The sequence below is a fragment of the Megalops cyprinoides genome, chromosome 6 (assembly GCF_013368585.1).
Source record: "Megalops cyprinoides isolate fMegCyp1 chromosome 6, fMegCyp1.pri, whole genome shotgun sequence".
In the NCBI taxonomy this organism is placed as follows: Eukaryota; Metazoa; Chordata; class Actinopteri; order Elopiformes; family Megalopidae; genus Megalops; species Megalops cyprinoides.
In genome coordinates, this window is record NC_050588.1 from 35,801,453 (window position 1) to 35,823,750 (window position 22,298).

The 22,298-nt window shown below is 44.4% G+C and overlaps 2 protein-coding genes across 3 annotated transcripts; one reads left to right on the plus strand and one right to left on the minus strand.

Annotated features, from left to right (window-relative positions):
• Positions 1–1,158: 1,158 nt before the first annotated feature.
• slc2a10 (solute carrier family 2 member 10) lies at positions 1,159–9,185 on the minus strand. Of its 2 annotated transcripts, none has more exons than XM_036530339.1 (6): positions 9,111–9,185; positions 7,886–7,984; positions 5,302–6,633; positions 4,324–4,446; positions 4,077–4,212; positions 1,159–3,007 (listed from the first exon to the last, which is right to left on the minus strand). In XM_036530339.1, the coding sequence occupies exons 2-6, from the start codon at positions 7,887–7,889 to the stop codon at positions 2,908–2,910; spliced, it is 1,695 nt and encodes a 564-aa protein (XP_036386232.1). In that variant the 5' UTR covers positions 7,890–7,984; positions 9,111–9,185; the 3' UTR covers positions 1,159–2,907. The 2 variants fall into 2 exon arrangements, with proteins under 2 accessions (XP_036386232.1, XP_036386233.1); XM_036530340.1 differs by having other exon boundaries at positions 7,886–8,261; positions 9,111–9,149.
• Positions 9,186–18,288: 9,103 nt separating this feature from the next.
• On the plus strand, positions 18,289–20,478 carry LOC118778645 (ubiquitin carboxyl-terminal hydrolase 37-like). The gene is made up of 9 exons (XM_036530241.1): positions 18,289–18,344; positions 18,460–18,605; positions 18,754–18,853; positions 18,964–19,043; positions 19,173–19,325; positions 19,457–19,548; positions 19,952–20,009; positions 20,147–20,279; positions 20,377–20,478. The coding sequence occupies exons 1-8, from the start codon at positions 18,297–18,299 to the stop codon at positions 20,160–20,162; spliced, it is 693 nt and encodes a 230-aa protein (XP_036386134.1). The 5' UTR covers positions 18,289–18,296; the 3' UTR covers positions 20,163–20,279; positions 20,377–20,478.
• Positions 20,479–22,298: the final 1,820 nt, after the last annotated feature.

The window sequence follows — 22,298 nt, forward strand, 5'->3', positions numbered from 1 at the left end:
TCATACTGCATGCAGTTCGTACAGTTACAAGATTCTGTCTTTCTGTCCAACAGTCACGTTCCTAGTGTCGTAAACGTCTTAGATATGTTAAAGGGGAATGTTTAGGATGAAGATGGATGCTTTCAGCTTTGGTATTTGTCTTGGGTGGAGCTCAATGCTAATGCAACAGATGAAACTGGAGCAGACCAGCTGGACATGAATTTCTGGGTTCCCGATAAGGAAAATTAGCACAAGGGGCAGAAATCTGATGCCCTGAGTGAGGCAACTGTCGGCCATAGCGCATCTGGCGGACCTGGTGACGTCACCCTCACTGTACTGACTGCAGTGGATTGGAGGGAAGCGCAGGTGAGCTAGTGCAATGAAAATGTGCATAAATACGAGAGTCATGAATGTTAAAAATGAGAAAAGAATAAGCAAAGCTGCTCACCTGCAGCAGTTATTTGTATCTGTTAGTCCACCACATGCAGGATCTGAATGTTGAGTTGCACTGCAGTACTGTCTGTTATAACTTTGTGAAGGGTAGGTGATAACTGATTTATGGTTCTAAACACTTAATTATAGGTACTGTATACATTTTAGATGGAATGGTCAATTTAAGACCACAGGAGTATTCCCATTTGGGACTCTGACCATCAATATGCTGAGGACCATGAACTGGCAGTTTATTCCAAAATAAAAACCTACATGGGAGGAGTCCTGAAATGTCATGTGGTCAGGGTACAACCACAGGGTTTCAAAACGTATTAAGGTTCTCCGTTTGAGAAGTGCAGCACTTCCTTTTGAATAGCTTACTGCCAAGGAGTTGATTGTCGCTTCCATCAACCTTCCAAATGTAAGTATGTGTGGAGAAATACAGACTTTATTTTAAAATGAGAGCAAAATTGTTTTCAGCCTTGTTTCAGATCCGCTTGTGTGAGAGCGCAAACCTGCTTTGCAGGTTTCGGTGACGTTTGCTGCCAGTAGTTGCTGTGTCATGGGGTTGAAAACATGAAATTTACTTTTCAAATCGGCTATGCAGTCCAACCAGCTGGAGGGGGAATGTGAAACTGAATTTTAACACCGGCTTTTTTTCGTGAGACCATTCCGCATGTAGAAGTGCATAACACAACCTCATGTGCTGACATTTTAAGGTGTTTTATTGTGATGGTGGTAGGAAAAGATTACAATCCCATATTTTTGTTACTCATAATACTCATATTTGTGCACATACACAATTACCAAGGAGAGAAATTTCAGTTATATTCAAAAATTACATCAATGCATTCACACAACAGGTTATTTAACGAGGCAAACTAACTTCAGTAACTACCTCAAGCATGGAACTGCTCTATCACCGTCTGGGACAATAGTCATAACCTCTGTTCACCACTACTGTCTTGCAGCAGATTCAGTTAAATGAGCATGATGGTGGTTATGGCTAGATGATAGACACAACAGTTGCAACGCATATTAACACACTGACACAGGCCTCAATGTGAAGCAGGCACCTTTGAGCTCCAGATATCACTACCTCTGCTCATATTTACCTTTCAATGACATAAAGACACAGGTGGCCCAGCTGGAGACTGACGATCCCTTTTTTTCGATCGCCAACATTTTGTAATCTAGCAGTTACCATCAGAACATAATCGATATTAATGAAATAACATTTGGATGGGAATTTGACCTAACTGCAGTAGAGAGAGAGATGCTCACTTCCATCTGAGCTGTGGAGCCATGCACACGTACAGGTTAGCAGTTGCTTGGCTTCTGACCAGGAATCTAGATTATTTCTAAAAATCAAAAAAGTCACGCTATTCCTCATCTTTCCTACCCCTGCGCATGTACTCCGTAATGAAATACTCTGATTTTGTACGCTTGTGAGAGGTAGGGGCAACTGCCAAATATAACTGCATCTGTGTAAGTGTCCTTGACCCAGATGGACACGCCAAAAAAAAGCAATACTATTTTGACTACGTTCAATCTTCATTGAGTCATTTCACAGCCAAGATCTTTTTGTATTTTTTCTACATTTTTTTGCATTTTTCCTCTTTTTCACCCACCTGTAGTGGTTGCTGGTAATGCATTTAAGCTTGTCAGCACCACAATGGCAGCCACTGAACCCACACAGGAGCACAGGGCAAGGTGCGTGCACTCCTCCAATACCACGGCAACTACGACTACTTCTCACACTTCAAGTCCCGCAATGCATCAGGAGGCAAGCACAGCCAGGGGTTAGTCACATTCTCCTGATGTTATCTGTGTGACTCATTAGTGCCCACGCGAGTCCCAGGGCTTTGAGAACAGAGTGGTGAGGGGACTTTGGCTGACTTACCTATCCCTCTCCCTGACGTAAAAAAAAAGTTCCACAGGAATGGGGTTCTGGTCATTGTCGGCCAATGAAACGCCTTGTTTTGAGCCCAAACCCACAGGCTCAGCCTGCCCTTAAAGTAAGTGTTTTTACTCTCACTCGGGTGCTCCCTGAGCCAAGGGCTTTAGATCACGAGGGGCACAGCGGCTTTTTCACCGCGCATTGCACCACTTGGTGAGGTGAATTTAAACATTCTGCCAGCCAACTAGTGTAAATCAGTGGGACACTAGAATAGACTGAAAATCATCTTTAGTCTGTCCTGAATTTGCAGTTTGCCTCTGAATGCCTCGGTTGCTCAAAGCAGTTTGTCCCCTAAGTGTTTTGCGCTTCATGTGTGCGGATTTGCAAGTCATCACTCGAAGCTGATTTTGCATTTGACGGCAGGGATCATAGGCATTAGTAGGTCATGGGTAATGCTACACCCTGAGATTCACTTGAGGCATTCACATCAGTCAAGAACAACTTTCATAACAATGGTTTATGGAAAGCAAGTGATGCATGGAGACTGTTTCAGGTACACTCTAGGTTGGTTCACAGTATGTCAGTGAGAGGGTGGGTTACTGGACTGCTGAACTTGATATGTGGACTCTCTGATACCCGGTTGAAAACATTCTTCTGCTGCCCAAAATGTTACAGCACGAGTCTCTGTTGTGTATCCTGAAAGAAATGACAAGATAATAAGATTTTTCTATGAGATTACAAAAGGCTTTCATTTTTGTTGCATGAATTCACCTGGACTTTCTGGGCAAAATTAAGCTGGCCTGAAAAAGCCAAGCTACTGTTTCTATTGTTTCTTCCTCTTCTCATTACATATGATTTTCAGTATGTAACTCCTCCTACAGCTTCTCAGCTACACTTACGAAACTTGCCCAATGCTATTATGGCAGTACATTGCTTCTGCTTTTTGTGTCAATAGCTAAAATACTTTTTGAGGTATGTAAGATTTTACATTGAGAAATTTTCAATAGACTAACATGGATAAAATGTTCACAATCTGAACAAGCTATCTGATGTCACTATCGGCCTGCTACAGCAGCTACAGATACAGAATGTCTCTCAAGCAAAACTAGCAGCTACCATGCAAGGTTTTTCCTTAAAGTTTGTCCACAAGCTTTCCTTTCACAATTTAAATTGTGCGTTTATCCTTGTGTATAGGAATTACTGGTGACTAATGGTTGGTAAACTATATATTGGAATAACTTCACTTAAAATGTATATTACATTTTTATGATAGCACGCATTATATTGTTCATACAGGGAATCATTAGTTTACTACCTTGTAGATACCCTTTAGTCTTAGTTAGAACTTCACACCGCCCTGGAATGCTGCTGATCAAGGTCGAGAGCAGTGTGTCCCAAGCAGCATTACCAGTAGTCAAAAGCTCTCACAGATTCACAGAGTACTGCTGATGGTGGAATTTGGTACCTGGGTTTGGTACAGGTTCCCAATGGCCATTAAGTTAGGTGACTGTGAAGAGCAACCCAGAGTAACCTCAGTATGGAACCTTGCTCCATAAATGCCTTAGGACTTAACAGGTCAGTGGCAAGTGTTATCCTGTTATCCTTTGCCTCCAAAATGTCCTGCCAAACTTAGGAAACGCCTCACATCAAGCATTGCAAATCAAGTCAAATCAGGTATTTGAGTGACTAATTTCAAAAAAAATCCTCCCAGCTGGCAAGAAAAAAGAAAATCACAAAAATTGACCATATTAATTTTTTTCTCTACCTTTTCGTGGAGAGTTCCTTATCTATTTCCTCAAGAGATTTCCCTTTGGTTTCTGGCAACATGAGGTAGACAAAGAGAACAGCTGCCACTCCAGTAATTCCATACAGCAGGAAAGTCCAGGACAGGCCAAGTGCATCTGTTCGTAAGGACAAAACATATAATTTACCTTGATGTATTCATGTATGAAATCTGACCCACAAAATGATCATCAAATCAAAAGTAAATGTCACATAGTGCTCATACTAACCAATTACATTTAAGAAGGTGAAAGTAACGAGTAGGTTAGCCACCCAGTTGAAGCAGTTTGTAAACGCAAACGCCCTTCCCCTCACTCCAGCTGGGAATATCTCACTCAGCACAAGCCAGGTCACTATGTAGGATAATAAAGAGAAATAGAAAGGTTCAAAATCAAAAATTTTAAGAGCTAGAGAAAAAAAAATAACTAAGAGAGGCAATCAAACAAACAACAGGGCTTTAAGTGAATTCTGTGCACTCAAGTAAACCTTCACTGTGTATCAGGAAGCAATGCGTGCATTTCTGTTGGCAGTTATTTTACAATGTGTCAATGCAGCTCGGAATGATCACTGTGGGTGACTGTCAAACACAAATGAAGTAATTCAGTGCGACCACATCAGATAAGGTTTTCATATTTAAGAAACACTAGCACATAGTTTCCCCACCATATTAGCAAATGTTAAGATGAACTCTTCTCTGGAAGGGATGCATGCCTTTACAGTAGTTTCAAATGTCATCAATTTCTTTTCTATGCTGAAACAATTTTCCTTTGATGATGCTGATTAGGCATGATGCTTATTAATTTAGCTTATATGTTCCATTTTAACACAAAAACAATGTTTTCTCTTTTTTTCAGTTCCTGGTTCTGTGGTGTCAAGCTTCCATTGCAAAATGTGCATCTCATGACATATGAAACCTTCAAGAAAGAAAGGGCTTTTGGGAAATGGTAGGTGGAGGGAAACTAAAATAGGCAAAAGAACAGCAATCTAATTTTAAACAAGGCATAGACAAATAAATGCATCTCATTTGGAACTTTTCAGTAGCTTACAATGGCTTATACAGTAACATTTACCTACAAGTTCATTATTTGTTATTCATTGCTTTGATTCACTAGGAAAAAAAAACCCTTGACTCGTGTGACATCTAATCTGGATTAAATTTAAAATAGGAACTACGGACAAAAATGAATTCTGATGAAAAATGTACTTACTTGGCCCAAATCCAATAGAGTATGCACTAACGAATGCCATCATACTGATCAAGATGATCCAGTTCACAATTCCATGGCTTGCAGCCCTGGAGGGCACAGGTGGCCCAGGATTTAAGAAGCCGTGGGGCTCTGGAGTTGGGTAAAGGGGGTGGGTGTGTGAAATTTCCGGTGTCCACACAGCAGAATCTGCACGAGTTGTAAACTTTAACCTGTCAAAGTGCTCATGGCTCTGATTGACAGAGATGTTCACAGTTAGTATTTTTTGCTCCGCAGGCTTCTGTGACAGGGCCGTGCTGTTTGTGAGGGGGTCGTCAGCACCACACGGCCTCCTGGTGTTGAGCAGGGCGTGTTCACTCAGCAGTCCGATGACAAACAGAGACGCCGTCATGACGAGGCATCCCACGGTAAGCAGTGCCCTTCTGCCCACCTTGTCGGCACAAACCATGGAAACCAGGGTTGCGACAACCTTCACTACCCCCAAGCCCACTGAGGCCAGCACTGCAGACGCATCGCTTTCGAAGCCCACCGAGTGGAAGATGGTAGAGGCGTAGAAGAGAACGTTGGGTTGACCGGTGAACTGCTGGAAAAGCACCAAACCGAGGCCAATCAGAGTCCTAGTTCTCATGTTGTCTTTGCTTTGGAAAAGGTGCAGCACGCTGTACTGTTGGTCATCTCTCCTAACGCTGACTGCATCGTCCTCCATCTCAGTAACACTGGTCATCTGAATAAGCCCGGCCTGGCTCTGGACCTCCGGCGTTTCTTTCGCAGAGGTGACAGGACGGGCTGGGAGAAACCAAACTGAGACCAGCTGAACCAATGTCGGAGCAACCGCCAGTCCAAACATGTATTTCCATCCTTCTTTGACCTCTGATAGGAAGTAGTTCATAGCGTAAGCTACCAAGATGCCAATGGTGATGCCTACTTCGTAGAGTGTCACCAGCAAACCTCTGCGCTTGGGACTGACCATTTCGGACACAAAGATGCAGCAGGACATGGAGGATATGGACATAGCAAAGCCCACTGTTATTCTCCCCGCCACCAGTGCGAAGACAGATCCATTGATGAGAAGGAGCAGACTTCCTCCGAGGATGAGTGCGTTGCTGAGCAAGATGGAGTTCCTCCGGCCATGCCGGTCAATCAGAACCCCACCGATCACAGAGGCCAGTAGGGCCCCGATCAGCAGGGCGCTGACAACAGCCTCCTGCTGGAAGCAGCTGAGCTGGAACTCTGTCTGCAGCTGAAGAAGAGCCCCAGAGATGATTGCCAGCTCATATCCAAACACCAGACCGCCAAATGTGGATACCACCGAGGAAAGAACCAGCATGGAGAAACCTGGAAATTCACAGGTAAAAAGTTTAGGATTAGGAACTAAGAAAGTGAAAATTATTCTCTTTCGAAATAGTCATTGTTTATGAATGAATTAATAGTTACTGACATCGTTCACTAATCTTGATATGTCACAATATTCAACAAAAAAGGAATGCTTTTTGAACTGTTAAGGAATAATAAAAAAGAATTAATGTTCCTAAATATTTTACCCTCTCTTCACTAACGCACCTATAGGTACTGTTTTAGGACCACTTCTGTTCTCTCTACATCTCATTTCCACCACAGAATTTCGGCATATCAGTGAAACCACCATCCTAACCTCAGCCCCTCTATATATGGGCTGGTATTCATGAACATTCTCATTGTGACATCTGATAGCGTGCTTAAGCCTTGAAATTCATTCCCACTGAAAAAGGTGCACCCAGGGGTGCAGTCGTTAAGCTGCTGTGAGCATCTTTAGGTGCAGGATTGGGATAAACTCTCAGACGAAAGCAGCGTGTCCCTCACATTGTTACTGTGAAAAGCCATGTGAATGTTCACAGATGTGAATATTGATGAATTCCAAATATGGAAACAGCCTTTGTTTCGCTGTTTCTTAGGTTTTTGTCTCATATTCAAAAACCGAATAATCAGTTGTGAAGCACTGTAGCATAAATAGAATATGCCTACCTGCTACATGTTTCAATTATTGAACAGAGAAATGCACACATGCACGAACACAAACACATACACTTATAGGTCTAAAAAATAACATCTACGACAGCAACTGAAGACACAATGCTACACAATGCACAATTTACTTCCTGTAGTATGTTCAGTCTCCTTTCAGTTCAGTCCATTTACAGATTTTACAATCTTGTTTCATCAGACAAACACTGTGCCAATGTGCAGATATACTGAAGTGTTTTTCTGACCAAGATTAGTCAGAAATATAGATTCAAGCTAGTTGTCAGTTCAGTGTTGATTTGTAATTTACCCCAACAGGAACCAATTTTCTCAGCTATTGCGAGAAACAAACATGCAAATGGCCATTTAATAAACTACAGGAAGTGAACTAAATAGCCTCAGATGAAGAGATATTCACATTTCACACTACAACTTAATGAATATTCTTAACGATCATGTCAAAGAAAAATGCACTAATATTAGCTTCTCAAGTTTGAGGAACCAGACAAAAAACTACAGATACTATCAAAAACAATTACAATAAATTACGATAAATACTGTTTTAAAATAATTAATTGTCACGACTTACCCATCTGTATTGCTTTGTATAAAATTAATTCTTCAAAGGTATATCTCGTCTGAAGCTCAGTGGTGGTGGGGAGACTGCGTTTTTCATGATGAAACCACTCTAAAAAACATGAAACATGTTCGCCCCTAAAACATTTAAAAGTGTTGTTGTAAACCGTAGTGAAAGGTGATTTTTGTGGTACGCTGCAATAATATCACCGACCACGCTTTATATGAATGAGAAATTAATGAACTGAGATGCATGTCCAATGGTTCAAAGACAGGGTTTTGGGGGAAAGCAAACGAGACCTTGGAGCTCTGTAACCATGACGACTCTCTTGTTGATGCTCGTGATTTAATTAAACGGTTCCACTTAAGACAACTCCAACAGAGCCAATCTATCAATCAAAACAAATGTTATCATTGCCGGCTTTCTCGTTCCGCGGCAAAATAAATCACACACAAAATTTTTTTATAATACAGCCATTTTAGGAAGGATAACTGTGGTCAAAGAATCAGACCTCTTCCAGACGGAATGCGTTTTCCAGGCTATGAATGCGGTACTGGTGTTATTACGCATTCCATTAAGCGTTATTTCAGGATCATTTAGGGCTTAACAATACAACGTATTCCACTAAAAATTGTCCTCTTTTCACACAAACCAAATAACTTTTCAATATGTATTATAAACAATGTGAAATTTTGTACCATGACCTGCATAATTTAAAATGTAAGTTTCTCTCTGAGAACACATGAAGACTTATGGAAATGGGGAAAAACATGTTTTCTCAAAGCTATAAGGGTAACAGTGTTACATTAAAAATACAACTTTGGACACGGCTGGATCAGGAATGCAAAATAACGGATTCTAAATTATACATACAATTCAATGTAAAATCTGTTATTTGTTGATACATTACGAGAAACACTCAATACATCAACACGCAAATAGATTAACACATTTCTTATTCCCACGGAATGCATATATGTAGTTCCTACTTTTTTTCTGTTTTGTTTTAGTATTTTTACACGTAGACTTACAACAATTTTTTAAATCACATTCAAACAGTAACTGGTGTGTTTACGGTGCAGTTTAAACCTATGTTGAGGATCCAGGATTCTTTAAATGCACGCAAACCACTGAAGTGAATGGCCCGACTGAATACATCTCTTGCTAGGCAATTGCACACAAACAAATTAAGCAGCTCTCATAATGACTTTTAAAAATTTCCCGAGAAAATTATTACCTCCCACGACTTAAAATGTCTTCTAATGAAACGATGCCCTCTTTCTTCTGCTCTCTCCGTCTAGCAACGCTATGCCCCTAAACTTCTTCAGGAAGTAGATACTACGTGGCAGAAAGACTTCTGTCAACTTCTCAAATTGCAGGAGGCCATTTCCGAAGGTGGACGCAAGAGGCCGACACTCTCCCAATTTTTTTGCTTCATCCGTTATTAGGCGGTTTTCTGGTAAGCGTGCAATTGCACTGCGTGAATCTTGTATTTCAAAGGATCCTGAAACATATTCACCGTGTCACCGAATGCACATTCCCCCTCATCTCATTGAATCATTGAATCTGTACACAGCTAAAATCAACACTTCCATATTAGCAAGGTATGAAGAAATGAAGCTAGCTCGCTAACTAGCGAGCTAGATGGTCGCTGAGATTGTAAGGGGCAGGCCCGGCGCTATGGGGGTGCCTAGGGGTGCTTTGCACTGTTAGGGGAAGGCTTTTGTGAATTATGATCGAGTCATCCCTGCCTTTATATTCAGAAATTATCTTCGACGTTGACCCCTTCATTTTCAGAAATCTTAATCTAACTTGAATTTATGTTCTTCGTTTAGTACCTTGTTAGCGAACTAGCTAAAATATGTCAAAACGGCTAGCTGCAGCCTTTGTTAAAAATATTTTGGTTAATTAATTTTTCCACATGCAGAAGCGAGGACCTGATCAGATCTGTGAATCCACTCTGTATAAATTAGAGAATCATCCGAGGTAGCTGTGATACTTATAGACGGTATGAAAATCAGTTATGGCAAAACGTTATTATTATTGTTTATTGTCTGTCTCGATCAGTTGAATAGATCACAATTAGAAACTGGCTGGCTCTTAGCCACGAACATAACGGTGCTCTCATGTCGGTTTAAGCACAGTTGCAGTTTAATTTGCCTTGTTTGTCGTGGTAGACAAAGAAAATCAACAGTATGAAATCACTATGCATTGGATGGCCACCTTTACAGTATGGATAATTACACCACGGAAAATCGTGATATAGAATATTTGTGATTACACTACTTGGATCAATGATTTAACAAATTGATTGGAATTCTATTGACTGAGAGTCCGCGCTTGTTCGAGATCGAACTAATTTCGTCACAGGGGCCCTAGAAACCAATCAAATTTCAGTACGGCTTCAATATGACTTTCTGACATTGTGAGGTCACACGACGCCATAATAGCCTACAGAAATATATTTATCTGCGACCAATTCAACTGTAATCATTATCGCAGAGAGATTATCTGAGCCTATCGACCATTACATTTAACATTTACATTTATTCGTCAGACGCTTTTACCCAAAGCGATTTGCAAGTGATCAATTCCCAAAATGCGTTGGAAGCAGTTGTTTTTGTGCTGCTGTCCGGTAAGTACATTTTCAATCAGAATTATCTGTTCTAATGTTAAATAGTCTTTATTGATTATTAGGTTGATTAATTAGGTTGATAAATTGGATATTTAACCCCCGTTGGACAATTTTTAACTTGGGGAATGGTTTTGTAGTTATAGTTTTATGATGATTCAATCAATTATTTTACACAAGTTTTGATCAATAATTGGTCAATTGTTTGGTTATTCAGTCAATCAAGCAAGCAGTTAACTAATCAGTCAATAAACTGATGAATGGATCAAATAAGTAGACCATCAATCAATCAACCAACCAATCCACCAATAGTGACTGAATGACTCACGCAGTGAAGTTAATGTAGGCAAATGAAAGACTGTATTGGTAGATAAACCAATAACCTTATCAATCAGCCAATATATCATCAATCTGTTGACCAATCAACCAATCAATCAACCAACCAACTAGGCTGTTAGTGACTCAAAAAGGTAACGAATCAATTAAAAGTCAAATCAAAAACATGGTTATCAGGCAATCCAGGCACAAGGCAAATGGTCAATGAATTAGTTTATGAATGATAGGATGATTTATTGATTCAATTTTGTGTAAATGAATCAAATCTTGTGTGACTCAGTTTTGAATCAGTAAATAAATCAATCAGTTTTTAAATAATCAATCAAATAATCAACTCTTAGTTTTTTATCTTTACTTTGTTAATGAAAAGGTAAAATATGGTGACATAAAAGAGGTTTTTACATTTTCTTTATTGGAAAATTGGACAATATAGTTGCCACTTATGTTGCACTGAGCATGGCAGTTGGCAAAGATGACATATATCATCTACTCCCTTGGTTGGTTGTCCTGAACAGAAGACTGAGTTGTTTCAGGAGTACTGTAACAAGTCATGCTTTAAAACAAAAAATGTGGTTGTCAAGTTTGATAAATTAATTGAGACTGAATCAACCAATTGATTCCACTTTCAAAGCAGTGAATCACTCCATCACTCAATTAATCATGGTCAATCAGTAAGTCAAAAAATCCATCATCCAGCCAGTCTTTGAATGAATTAGCCAGTCAATCCGTTATTTATCCAGTTATTTAATCAATCCAATTGATTAAATGAAAATTAGTCACTCAATGTGCCAATCAATTGATCACTTAATCCAAGTGCAATTAAATGCTGCATCTGGATATGCAGAAAAGAATGTAGTATCAGGTATGTGGTTATTGATAGTTATTTCACAAAACTAAATTGGTTGGGTTCAATAACAGTTGTGGCGTCATACAGCCTTACGCAATGCAAATTATGGAAAAAAAAAAGTCCAAATGTCTCAGAAAACACATTATAGTCTTTCAGCTGTAAATAAGATGTAGCTCTATTACAGCATGAGTATTATTTTTTAAGTCTGTTCTCTAGATGTCTAAGGTCATTAAAATAATCCAAACTACAATCACCATTTCTGAAAATATATATTTATTATTTAGCAAAAAAATAAATAAAACAGCAAATGATATGTTCAAAAGATGTAGGTTTTTTAATACGCTTAAAAAATAAGTGGTAGCCTGTCTTCAGAAATATAAAACCACACAGGATCTGGGGGAAAAAAAACATTCATAAGCACTGACCTCATGCTATTTGTACTCTTAATGGTTTGGCTATAACTAACAGGTAGGTTGCAGTAATTTTTCAGTTTAGCGCACTGAGAGGTGGTCTATAACCAAATTCAATATTTCTGATAGTTTTATATCATGAATAATGTATCTAATCTGTGAATTGAATAAGTAATAACATTTAAATATCTAAATATGGCTGGACCCAATTTTGTGATCCTTGTTGGAGTTTTTACTGATTGCCTAATAGATCAGACAGGACTTATAAAGGCATGTGTTCTTTCTGAAACTGCAGGAGCAGCATTCAGATGATGAAGAGGTGCAGGACAAAGAAAAAATAAAGAAACCGAAGAAGAAGTGGAAGCTTAAATGGAGGAGGAAAAAGACAGCTAAGACCAAGGACGGCTGTGCGTCTCCACCAGCAGCAGAGGAGACAGCGAGTGTGTCTGACTCGCCGTCCACGGACAGCTGTACTCCCCCTCCATCCTGCACCTCGGAGGCATCTGCCTCCATCGCTGCATCTTCTTCACCATTAGAAAGTGAGACTGCAACCCATGGCGTGTCTGAACCGCAGACTGGCACACCAGCAATGGAGAGCTACACTCCCCTTCCTCCCACGATCTCCGTGGCAATTCCCTCCATGGAAACGGCATCGCCTGGAAATGAGACTGCAGCCCAGAGTGGATCTGAGCTGACGGCAGGCACCCCGTCAAGAGAAGGCTACATCCAGCTCCCGTCCTCAACTCCAGTGCCATCGTCCCATGCGAACGCCTCGGTTACTGTTCGCTCTACCCTTCCCCACCCTGTGCCCTACGCCCTCCCCCTCATTGCTGCCAACACCCTTCCCCTCCCTGTGCCCTACACCCTCCCCTTCACTCCTGCCAACACCCTTTCCCTCCCTGTGCCCTACGCCCTCCCCCTCACTCCTGCCAACACCCTTTCCCTCCCTGTGCCCTACGCCCTCCCCCCCACTCCTGCCAACACCCTTTCCCTCCCTGTGCCCTACGCCCTCCCCCTCACTCCTGCCAACACCCTTTCCCTCCCTGTGCCCTACGCCCTCCCCCTCACTGCTGCCAACACCCTTTCCCTCCCTGTTTCCTACGCCCTCCCCCTCACTCCTGCCAACCCCCTTTCCCACCCTGTCCCCTGCACCCTCTCCCTCCCTTACACTGGCTCTGTTCGTGTCCTTGTGTCTTTCTCCCATGTGCTGTACCCCCTCGCCCGTCGTGTTGTTTGTACTCTGTCTTTTCATGCCTTTTCCACCCTGTCCCGGCGTGCCCTTTGCATGCTGTCTTTCCATGTAATCTGCACCCTCCCCATTCGGGTCCCCTACACCTTCTCCCACAGTGCGCACTACACTCTGTGCTGCACTGTTCCTCTCATCTTTTCCCACTCTCTTCCTCTCATCTTTTCCCACTCTCTTCCTCACATCCTCTCCCACCCTGTTCTCCGCATCTTTTCCCTGTCATTCCGCCCCAAACTCTCTCTCCTCCCTCCTTCCCTCTCCTCCAAACCCTCTCTCTCCCTGACCGTTTCGCCCTCTCTGTTTCTCCCCTCTGCCCTCCCTGTGTCCAGAGCCACTCCTCCCCTTATTTCAAATCCGCCCCCCTCTGTGTCCTCCACGTCCTCTGAATCCCTCTCTCAGACACCTTCCCTCTGTCTTTCCTCTGCCTCCAGACTTCAGGGCAGAGATGGAAAGGAAAGTAAGAGGAGGTCAAAAAGAAAGACCTCTTCCTGTCTATCCTCTCCTCTACTCCCCTCTCCTTCTCTCACCCTTTCTTCCTCTGTCTTGCTGTCCCCTTCCTCTCCCTCCCCCTCTTCCACCTCAACACCTGTGCCCCCTGCCTCTCCCAATTCTGTGCTCCCTACCTCTCCCATTCCTTCTTTCTGCCCCATACCCTCCGCCCCGCCATCTCTGTCCCTGGCTCTTGCTCCCAGCACCTTCCTCTACCCTACACTGTATCCTTTCCCCTCTGTCCTTTCCCACCCCGTCCCCTACGCCCTCTCCCTTCCTTACACTGGCTCCGTTCGTGTCCTTGTGTCTTTCTCCCGTGTGTTGTACCCCCTCTCCCATCGTGTCGTTTGTACTCTGTCTTTTCATGCCTTTTCTACCCTGTCCCGGCGTGCCCTTTGCATGCTGTCTTTCCATGTAGTCTGCACCCTCCCCACTCGGGTCCCCTACACCCTCCCCCACAGTGCGCACTACACTCTGTGCTGCCCTGTTCCTCTCATCTTTTCCCACTCTCTTCCTCTCATCTTTTCCCACTCTCTCCCTCACATCCTCTCCCACCCTGTTCTCCGCATCTTTTCCCTGTCATTCCGCCCGAAACTCTCTCTCCTCCCGCCTTCCCTCTCCTCCAAACCCTCTCTCTCCCTGACCGTTTCGCCCTCTCTGTCTCTCTGTCCCGTACCCTCTCCCCCTTCACCCTCTGCCCTCCCTGGATCCAGAGCCAATCCTCCCCTTATTTCAAATCCTTCCCCCTCTGTGTCCTCACCTTCCCTCTGTCTTTCCTCTGCCTCTGACATTCAAGGCAGAGATGGAAAGCAAAGTCAGGGGGAGAAGAGGTCAAAAAGAAAGACCTCTTCCTGTCTATCCTCTCCTCCACTCCCCTCTCCTTCTCCCACCCTTTTTGTCCCCTCTGTCCTTTCCCACCCTGTCCCCTACGCCCTCTCCCTCCCTTACACTGGCTCCGTTCGTGTCCTTGTGTCTTTCTCCCGTGTGCTGTGCCCCCTCTCCCATCGTGTCGTTTGTACTCTGTCTTTTCATGCCTTTTCCACCCTGTCCCGGCGTGCCCTTTGCACGCTGTCTTTCCATGTAGTCTGCACCCTCCCCATTCGGGTCCCCTACACCTTCTCCCACAGTGCGCACTACACTCTGTGCTGCCCTGTTCCCTGTGTCTTCTCTCACCCTGTTCTCATCAGCATCTTTTCCTTGTCACTCCTCCCCAAACTCTCTCCCCTCCCTCCTTCCCTCTCTGCTAGACCCTCTCCCTCCCTGACCATGTCATCCCCTCTGTCTCTCTGCCCCATTGCTCCCTTTTCCCTCTCTGTCTTCCTCATGTCCACTCCAAAAACCTCCACCTCCCTGTCCTCTACCCCATCTGATTCCCTCTTTCAGACACCTTCTCTCTCTCTTTCCTCTGCCTCTGAAGTTCAGGGCAAAGATGGAAAGAAAATTAACAGGAAGAAGAGGTCAAAAAGAAAGACCCCTCTCTGTCTGTCCTCGCCTCCACCCCCTTCTCCTTCTCTCATCCTTTCTTCTCCCTTGTTGTCCCCACCTTCTCCCTCCCCCTCGATGATCCGTCCACCCTCTCCCACCTCAAAATCTTCTACCTCTCCCGATCTTGCACCCCCTACCTCTCCCAGTCCTTCTCCCTGCCCCATACCCTCTCCCTCTTTCTCCCCTACAATGTCTCCTACCCCCCCTGACCTCCCTGTGTCCAAACCCTTTCCTCCCCTTACTTCAAATCCCTCCCCCTCCCCGACTTCTTTCACCCCTTCTGATTCCCTCTCCCAGACACCCTCCTCCTCCCTTTCCTCTGCCTCTGAGGCTCAAGCCAAAGATGGCAAGGAAAGTAAGAGGAAGAAGAGGTCTAAGAGAAAAAACTCTAATTCCTCTCTGTCCCCACCCTGTCCCTCCACCCCTATGATCTCTCCACCCTCTCCCACTTCAACACCTGTACCCCCAACCTCACCTGTACCCCCTGAGCTCTCCTCTGAACCATCCTCTGAGCCCTCCTCAGTGCCCTCTCCTGAGCCCTGCTCTGACCCCTCTCCCGAGCCCTGCCAGGCCTCTGAACCCCTGCCTGACACATCAGAGCAAAAAAACAAAAAAAAGAGGAAGCAGAAAAAGGGCAAGAAAGGGAAGGCATCTCAGGCAGAGCAGCCTAAACCTTCCCTGAGCCAACCCCCTATACCTTCTGTGGGCCAGCTTCCTAAACCCTCCACGGCCCTTCCCTCCAAATCTTCCCCTGACCACCCTTCTAAACCCTCTCCTCTCCCCTCTGAAACCACCCCCACCCAGGCACCTAAACCCTCTACACAACCCCCTAAACCCATTCCCACCCAGCCACCTAATCTCTCTCCCCTCCCCCCTAAATCAACCCCCACCCAGCCACCTAATCCCTCTCCCCTCCACCCTAAACCCATCCCCACACAGCCTCCTAAACCCTCTCCCCTCCCCCCTAAATCAACCCCCACCGAACAGCCTAAACCATCTCCCCTCCCCCCAAAACCCACCCCCAGCCAGCAGCCTAAACCCTCTCCTCTACCCCCTGAAATTACCCCCACCCAGCTGCATAAACTCTCTCCCCTCCCCCCTAAATCAACCCCCACCGAAAAGCCTAAACCCTCTCCCCTCCCCCCAAAACCCACACCCAGCAGGCAGCCTAAACCCTCTCCCCTCCCCCCTACAGCAACCCCCACCCAGCTGCATAAACTCTCTCCCCTCCCCGCTAATCTCACCACCACCCAATGGCCTAAACTTTCTCCCCTACCCCCTGAAACTACCCCCACCCAGCAGCTTAAACCCTCTCCCCTCCCCCTTAAATCAACCCCCACCCAGCAGCCTAAACCCTCTCCCCTCCCCACAAAACCCACCCCCACCCAGGTGCCTAAACCCTCTCCCCTCCCCCCTAAATCAACCCTCACCCAGTGGCCTAAACCATCTCCCCTCCCCCCTAAAGCAACCCCCACCCAGCTGCAAAAACCCTCTCCCCTCCCCGCTAATCCCACCCCCACCCAATGGCCTAAACCTTCTCCCCTACCCCCAAAACCCACCCCCACCCAGCAGGCTAAGATCTCTCCCCTCCCACCTAAATCTTCCCCCACCATACTGCATAAACCCTCTCCCCTCCCCTCTAGACCCACCCCCGGTCAGATGCATAAGCCTTCTGCTCTCCCCCCAAATCCCGCCCCCACACATCCGCCTAAACCTGCTCTCCCTGCTAAACTCTCCTCCACCCAGTTGCCTAAGTCTTCTCCCTGTGTCTCCTCTAATCCGTCTCCTTCGTTGCATGTCAGACCTACACCCCTTCCCACTAAACCATCTCCCTCCCTGCAGCCCAAAGCCAACAACGCTTGGGCACAAAAACCCTCTCCCTCTGTGTCCCCATCTCCCACTCTCACCACCAACACGCTGAAGTCAGCGCCAAAGGAAAGGTAATTGGTCATTTTTTTCCACAGTACATGTTATCCAAATTGTGCTGTTGTAGATAGTAATCCTTAGTAACACTTTCTGCAAATGCTTTCTGAGAAAGACATGTGAGGCCGTGTGCCAGTGCGAATGTAGTTTAACCGATTCTGTTGTGGCCCTCTTACAGATTAGCAACAGCCATCATTGGGGAATCCGTCTGGGACGTCCCTGGAGAAAGGACACCAAACTCTCCAAGCGTCCCAGCAAGTTCCCACCACGGCACATCTGGTTCCCTGCACCGCCCAGATGTTATCAGAGGCCAGGCCTGGAACAGGTGTCGAAGGGACGACACTCAGTTGGGGTAAGAATGTGAAGATCTCTTTCATGACTTGAGGCATTTCTGGTTTCGATGACATCAGTGTGCAGACAATGTCAGTGGAAGTTAAAAGAGATAAAAACTACTCTGCCCTCGGATGGAAGTCTAAAGTGCTCAAGAAGTAAAAACTGAAATCCATGTCTTCTTTTCTGCTACAGGTTGCCAAACATCGGCAACACTTGTTACATGAACGCAACGCTGCAGTGTCTGTTCGGCCTCCACCATTTCATTGACGAGATCAGGAGGCCAGGTGCCTGGAGGCCGGAGCTTGGGAGCCACCTTTTTAAGTATGGAGATGTCGGCATCGATATTAATTTAAAACAGGATGAATTCAGAATATTCATACCAGCAAGTTTTTTTCTTATTAGCTGGCAAACTAACCTGTGAAACCACAAAGTTTGAGAGCTCTACAGAATTTGTATTATTTTTCTATTCAAAAGGTGTTTTCTTACTCAAATGTATGTGGTTCATTCAATCCCAGTGTTGGACTGGTGACCCAAGCAAACCTTCACATCCATATCTGGCTAGCTTCCACCCATAGAAAAGGGTTGTTTTGTGGTGTGTATGTAGGTGGAGATCTGACTTCTGCTGCCCCTCTATCTCCCCCTGCAGGTCCCTTTCAGATGTGCACTCAGCAAGGGCCAGTGGTAATATGCACCACAAGGCAGAACTGCTGAGGAACTTCAAGATGGCTGTGGCGAACACCTTTGGAGATTTCGGCGGCGATGAGCAGCAGGTTGGAGATGAGACACACGCACATGCACTCACGCACACCCTATGAATCTGAGTTCACTGCTGCCTGCCTAACGTGTGTTCAATCCGTCATGGCATCTCTTTTTGTTGGCCTGCAGGATGCACACGAATTTTTAAGTGTGCTGCTCTCGCAGCTGAAAGAAGAGTGGGAGTCCCTGAAGAGGAGAGGTGCCCTGGATGCCCATGCCTGCCCTGTGGAATCAAATTTTGATTTCCGCTTGCAGGTTACAAGAACCTGCTGCAGGTAAGCAGCCCCCACTGGAGTGCAGTATTACTCACGTCTTAGCTGTGGTCTTGTTCAGTTGATGTCATTGTGTAAGGTAAAACTATCAGTGTTTGCTTTGTAAGTGTTAATGTATGTTTCACTGTGGTTCTCCCTCTGTCTCCATCAGGTGTGGGGCACAGGTGTTCAGGACAGAGGTCTATAGCCACCTCTCCCTGGACATAGTGCCCCAGGGCACACTTCAGGACAGCCTGAGACAATATTTCAAGGTCAGCCCCCTCTACACACACATAGTGTCCTAGCGTTCATGTGTTCATTCTACAGTGGCCACTACCTCTGAGCAAAGCGCTGATGTCGTGCTGTGATTTGTGTCCTAAAGCCGACACAGGTTGAGTGTCGGTGTGAAAGATGTCCTGGGCAGCAGGCCTCTGTTACTATGAAGCTCGCGTCCCTCCCTCGGTAAGCACCACCTCCTCCCCTCACTTTCAGCATGTCTGAAAGGTCCAGCATAAGAGCATCACTTATGATTGGAGGCTGAAATGACGGCCATTTGTTACTAGTGTTAAACTCACATCTGTTTCTGCACAGCGTACTGGTGATACAGCTGAAGCGTTTCAGCATGGACAGCAGCTGGAACTTGAGAAAGCTGGACAACAAAGTGAAGATCTCCCAGGAGCTTGCGCTTAACCTGCACTGTGTGCAGAATATCAAGCCTCCACATGAGGCTGACAGAACAGCAGGGTAAGCCTCTGCTTACACACACACACACACACACACACACATACACAGACACACTGTCAAATATACTACTGTCACCAGTCGGGCACAACCCCACTTCTTCTGTTGGTAACTGTCTGCCTCTTTCTCTATAGCGACAACATCGGACCTCTAGATGGCCTTAGCGAGGAGGAGCAGATAAAGCTGGCCATTGAGCTCAGCTTGAAGGGCTCCGCCCCTCCTCCAGGTAACAATAAGTCTTTCATTTCCAGCCTTTTTATGAAAAACAGGTGAAAGGCAACAACTAGTGAGATGAACAGCATAGCTAATGAGCAGCAAGTAGGTCATGTTCAGAACATGACAGGACAGCTGACTAGTGGAAAAGTGAAAAAGTGAGTCAAAGTGAAGAGATGAGTCCTGATCTTTTTTGTACTTTCGCCTGAAGCAGTGCAAGATCAGGGCCGTGTGGGACAGGGAGAGAAAACAGGAGCTCAGGTGAGGAGACAGAGAGGGAGAGAGAAAGAGAGGAAGGGAGAGAGAAAGAGTTAAATAGAGAGTACAGAGTAAAGGGAGAAAGAGAGTGAAGGAAAGAAAGGAGAGGTGGAGAAACTATGCTTTCTGACTGTAGCTGTTTTGTATCTGCTCCCTAGGGTCATCGTTACACCATCAAGAGCATCCTGTCCCACCTTGGCCAGAGCACGACCTGTGGTAAGACATATACACATGTACATCCATGCACACAACACACATGCACTAATATGTATGCTTTTGGTGTAATTATGAAAAACAAGGAATGCACAGCTAGATGTGGATTCACATGAACTCACACGTCTGTACCTGCGCAGGTCATTACGTCAGTGACAGCGCGGACGGAGACAGCTGGCTGACGTTCGATGACCGCACGGTCAGGAGGTCCTCCCGGGAGAACGTGCTTCAGCTGAGGGAGAAGAGCGCGTACCTGCTCTTCTACGTCTACAGGTAGGAGCTCAGCTATTGGCGAAGGCGGTCTCGCATTGTACAGTTCTGTGCTGGACGAGCTTCACAGAGAGCATGGCCGTGCTGGTGTCTGTTGCAGCCGCACTGCTGATCAGAGGTGCTGACGAGCGAGGGAGAAGAGGCCAAGCAGGGATTCCACAGAGACACAGAGAGTGATGGATCTGCCAGGGAGACACCCCAGCCCCCCCCCCCACCCCCACCCCACCCCCACCCATACCCCAATGCCTTCCCAGACTGCACAGGGAAGTCTGTGTAAAAGGCTGTACAGTTACTATGTGAGAGCTGTCAGGGGCTCGCATAGTTTTAGATGTAAATAAATTGTTATTATTAGTGAGAATAATATCTATGAACTTTATATAGCACCTTTCATGCAACAATGTCAGGTTTAAGCTCTTTACAATTAAAATCAAATAACAAGACCTGCCAAATTTTGACAGCACAGAATACTGCAAAGGGACTACAGCCATCGCAAAAAAGATATTTAATATAAAATATTTAATGTAAAATGATGGATGAAAGAATAAAATAGAATAACATGGTTCTAAAAGTAAAGTTAAAAAACATGATGAAATAATTAAAAGCTTTTAAATGAAACAGATAAACTAAATAAAAGAAGATAAAATAAAATTAGACAGTTCTAATAAAATGCTACAGTAAAAATATATGTCTTTAGCTGAGGTTTAAAACTGGTCACAGAGTCAGCCTGTCTGATTTCTTGAGGCATTGTGCTCCAGACTTTTGGTGCATGAAAGCAGAACCTTGCCTCTCTAAAACAAATGCACGGGTCCACTAATTAGCATCATGCAGCATAAGGAATGAGCTGTTATATATTGTAAAACCACTTAAAAGTGTCAGATCCACAGACCTCTTTTTAGGTCATTAATTAGTATTCAATAGTCTAGTGTCAAAAGCAGCAAGTCTATAGCAATAAGGATTGCTGGCACCAGTAATTAGTCTAATGTCATGAGCTACTTTAACCAGAGCTGTGTCAGTGCTATGTATAGACCTGTAACATGATTGAAATTTTTCTGATAATAATGTAAACTACTTTATCCAGGTTAGGTATGGGTCTTAGATTAAAAAAAAATACCAATGCAGATTTAAGGGCATCTTTGAAAGTGCCTGTTGCTAGAGGGCAGGAGTCTCCAGTAACAGGTACTTTCCCAGATGTTTGCAAAATTATGTTCACTGTTTTTCTCATTGATTCGGATCAAGTTTTTCATTGCAGTCAAAACAAAACCCAGCCGTAGCAGAATAACAAATAAATGTAAAATCAAAAAAGCAATATAGTTAAAGAGTTATCTGATCTTCAAATTATCTGAAGCAGAGTAATCTTCTCGGTCTGGTACAATATACATAGAGAACAACTGCCCTCTAGTGTTCTAAATGCACTGCAACTTTAGCATTAGAACATTATTGGCGAAATACTAAGCTGTTAGAAGTTAGTGACAGCCCAATTATGACATGGAAGAAGGTTTTCCTACGTCATATAGTAAATATGACCTTTTAGGCTTTTACATAATTAAGTTAGGACTTTACATAATTATTATGAGATATTGTCTAACAATACTAATTATGAAAGTCACAATAATAATAATAGTAACAATTAGTTATATAATCATAAAATATATCATAATAATCATAATCATAAATATTGCATTCATTTGACTTAATAAGTAGTGATTTAGAGAAAGAATCTCAAAACAGTTATTTTTTTAAACTGTTATTTAGTGACTCATCTTTCTCTGTGCAGCTGTGTCCATGTATTGCAGTGGTGACCACTTAAAAAATAGGCGATTGGCTGAATCCAATAATCTCTGTCCAGGTGCACTTTAATATGGCTATGTTTTAATGCTGTATCTGCTTACTGTATTGTTATAGGTGAGAAGGGGTTGAAATGAGTAGGCCCAGCTACAGTTGGCAAGGTCTAGGTCTTGATACGGCCAGGGCATTGTGTTGTCTGCATTCAAACTCCCTCACCCACCTGTACTAACCACTACC

What these genes read in the sequence shown, in the direction of transcription:
- slc2a10 (XM_036530339.1), bottom strand. An exon ending in CTCTATTGGATTTGGGCCAA is followed by an intron (nt 4,447 to 5,301) that starts GTAAGTACATTT and finishes TATCCTACATAG; the next exon opens with TGACCTGGCTTGTGCTGAGT. An exon ending in AAGGAACTCTCCACGAAAAG is followed by an intron (nt 3,008 to 4,076) that starts GTAGAGAAAAAA and finishes CATTTCTTTCAG; the next exon opens with GATACACAACAGAGACTCGT.
- LOC118778645 (XM_036530241.1), top strand. Translation starts at nt 18,297, where the DNA reads ATGGCTGTGGCGAACACCTTTGGAGATTTCGGCGGCGATGAGCAGCAG. An exon ending in TCGGCGGCGATGAGCAGCAG is followed by an intron (nt 18,345 to 18,459) that starts GTTGGAGATGAG and finishes GTTGGCCTGCAG; the next exon opens with GATGCACACGAATTTTTAAG. An exon ending in GTTACAAGAACCTGCTGCAG is followed by an intron (nt 18,606 to 18,753) that starts GTAAGCAGCCCC and finishes TGTCTCCATCAG; the next exon opens with GTGTGGGGCACAGGTGTTCA.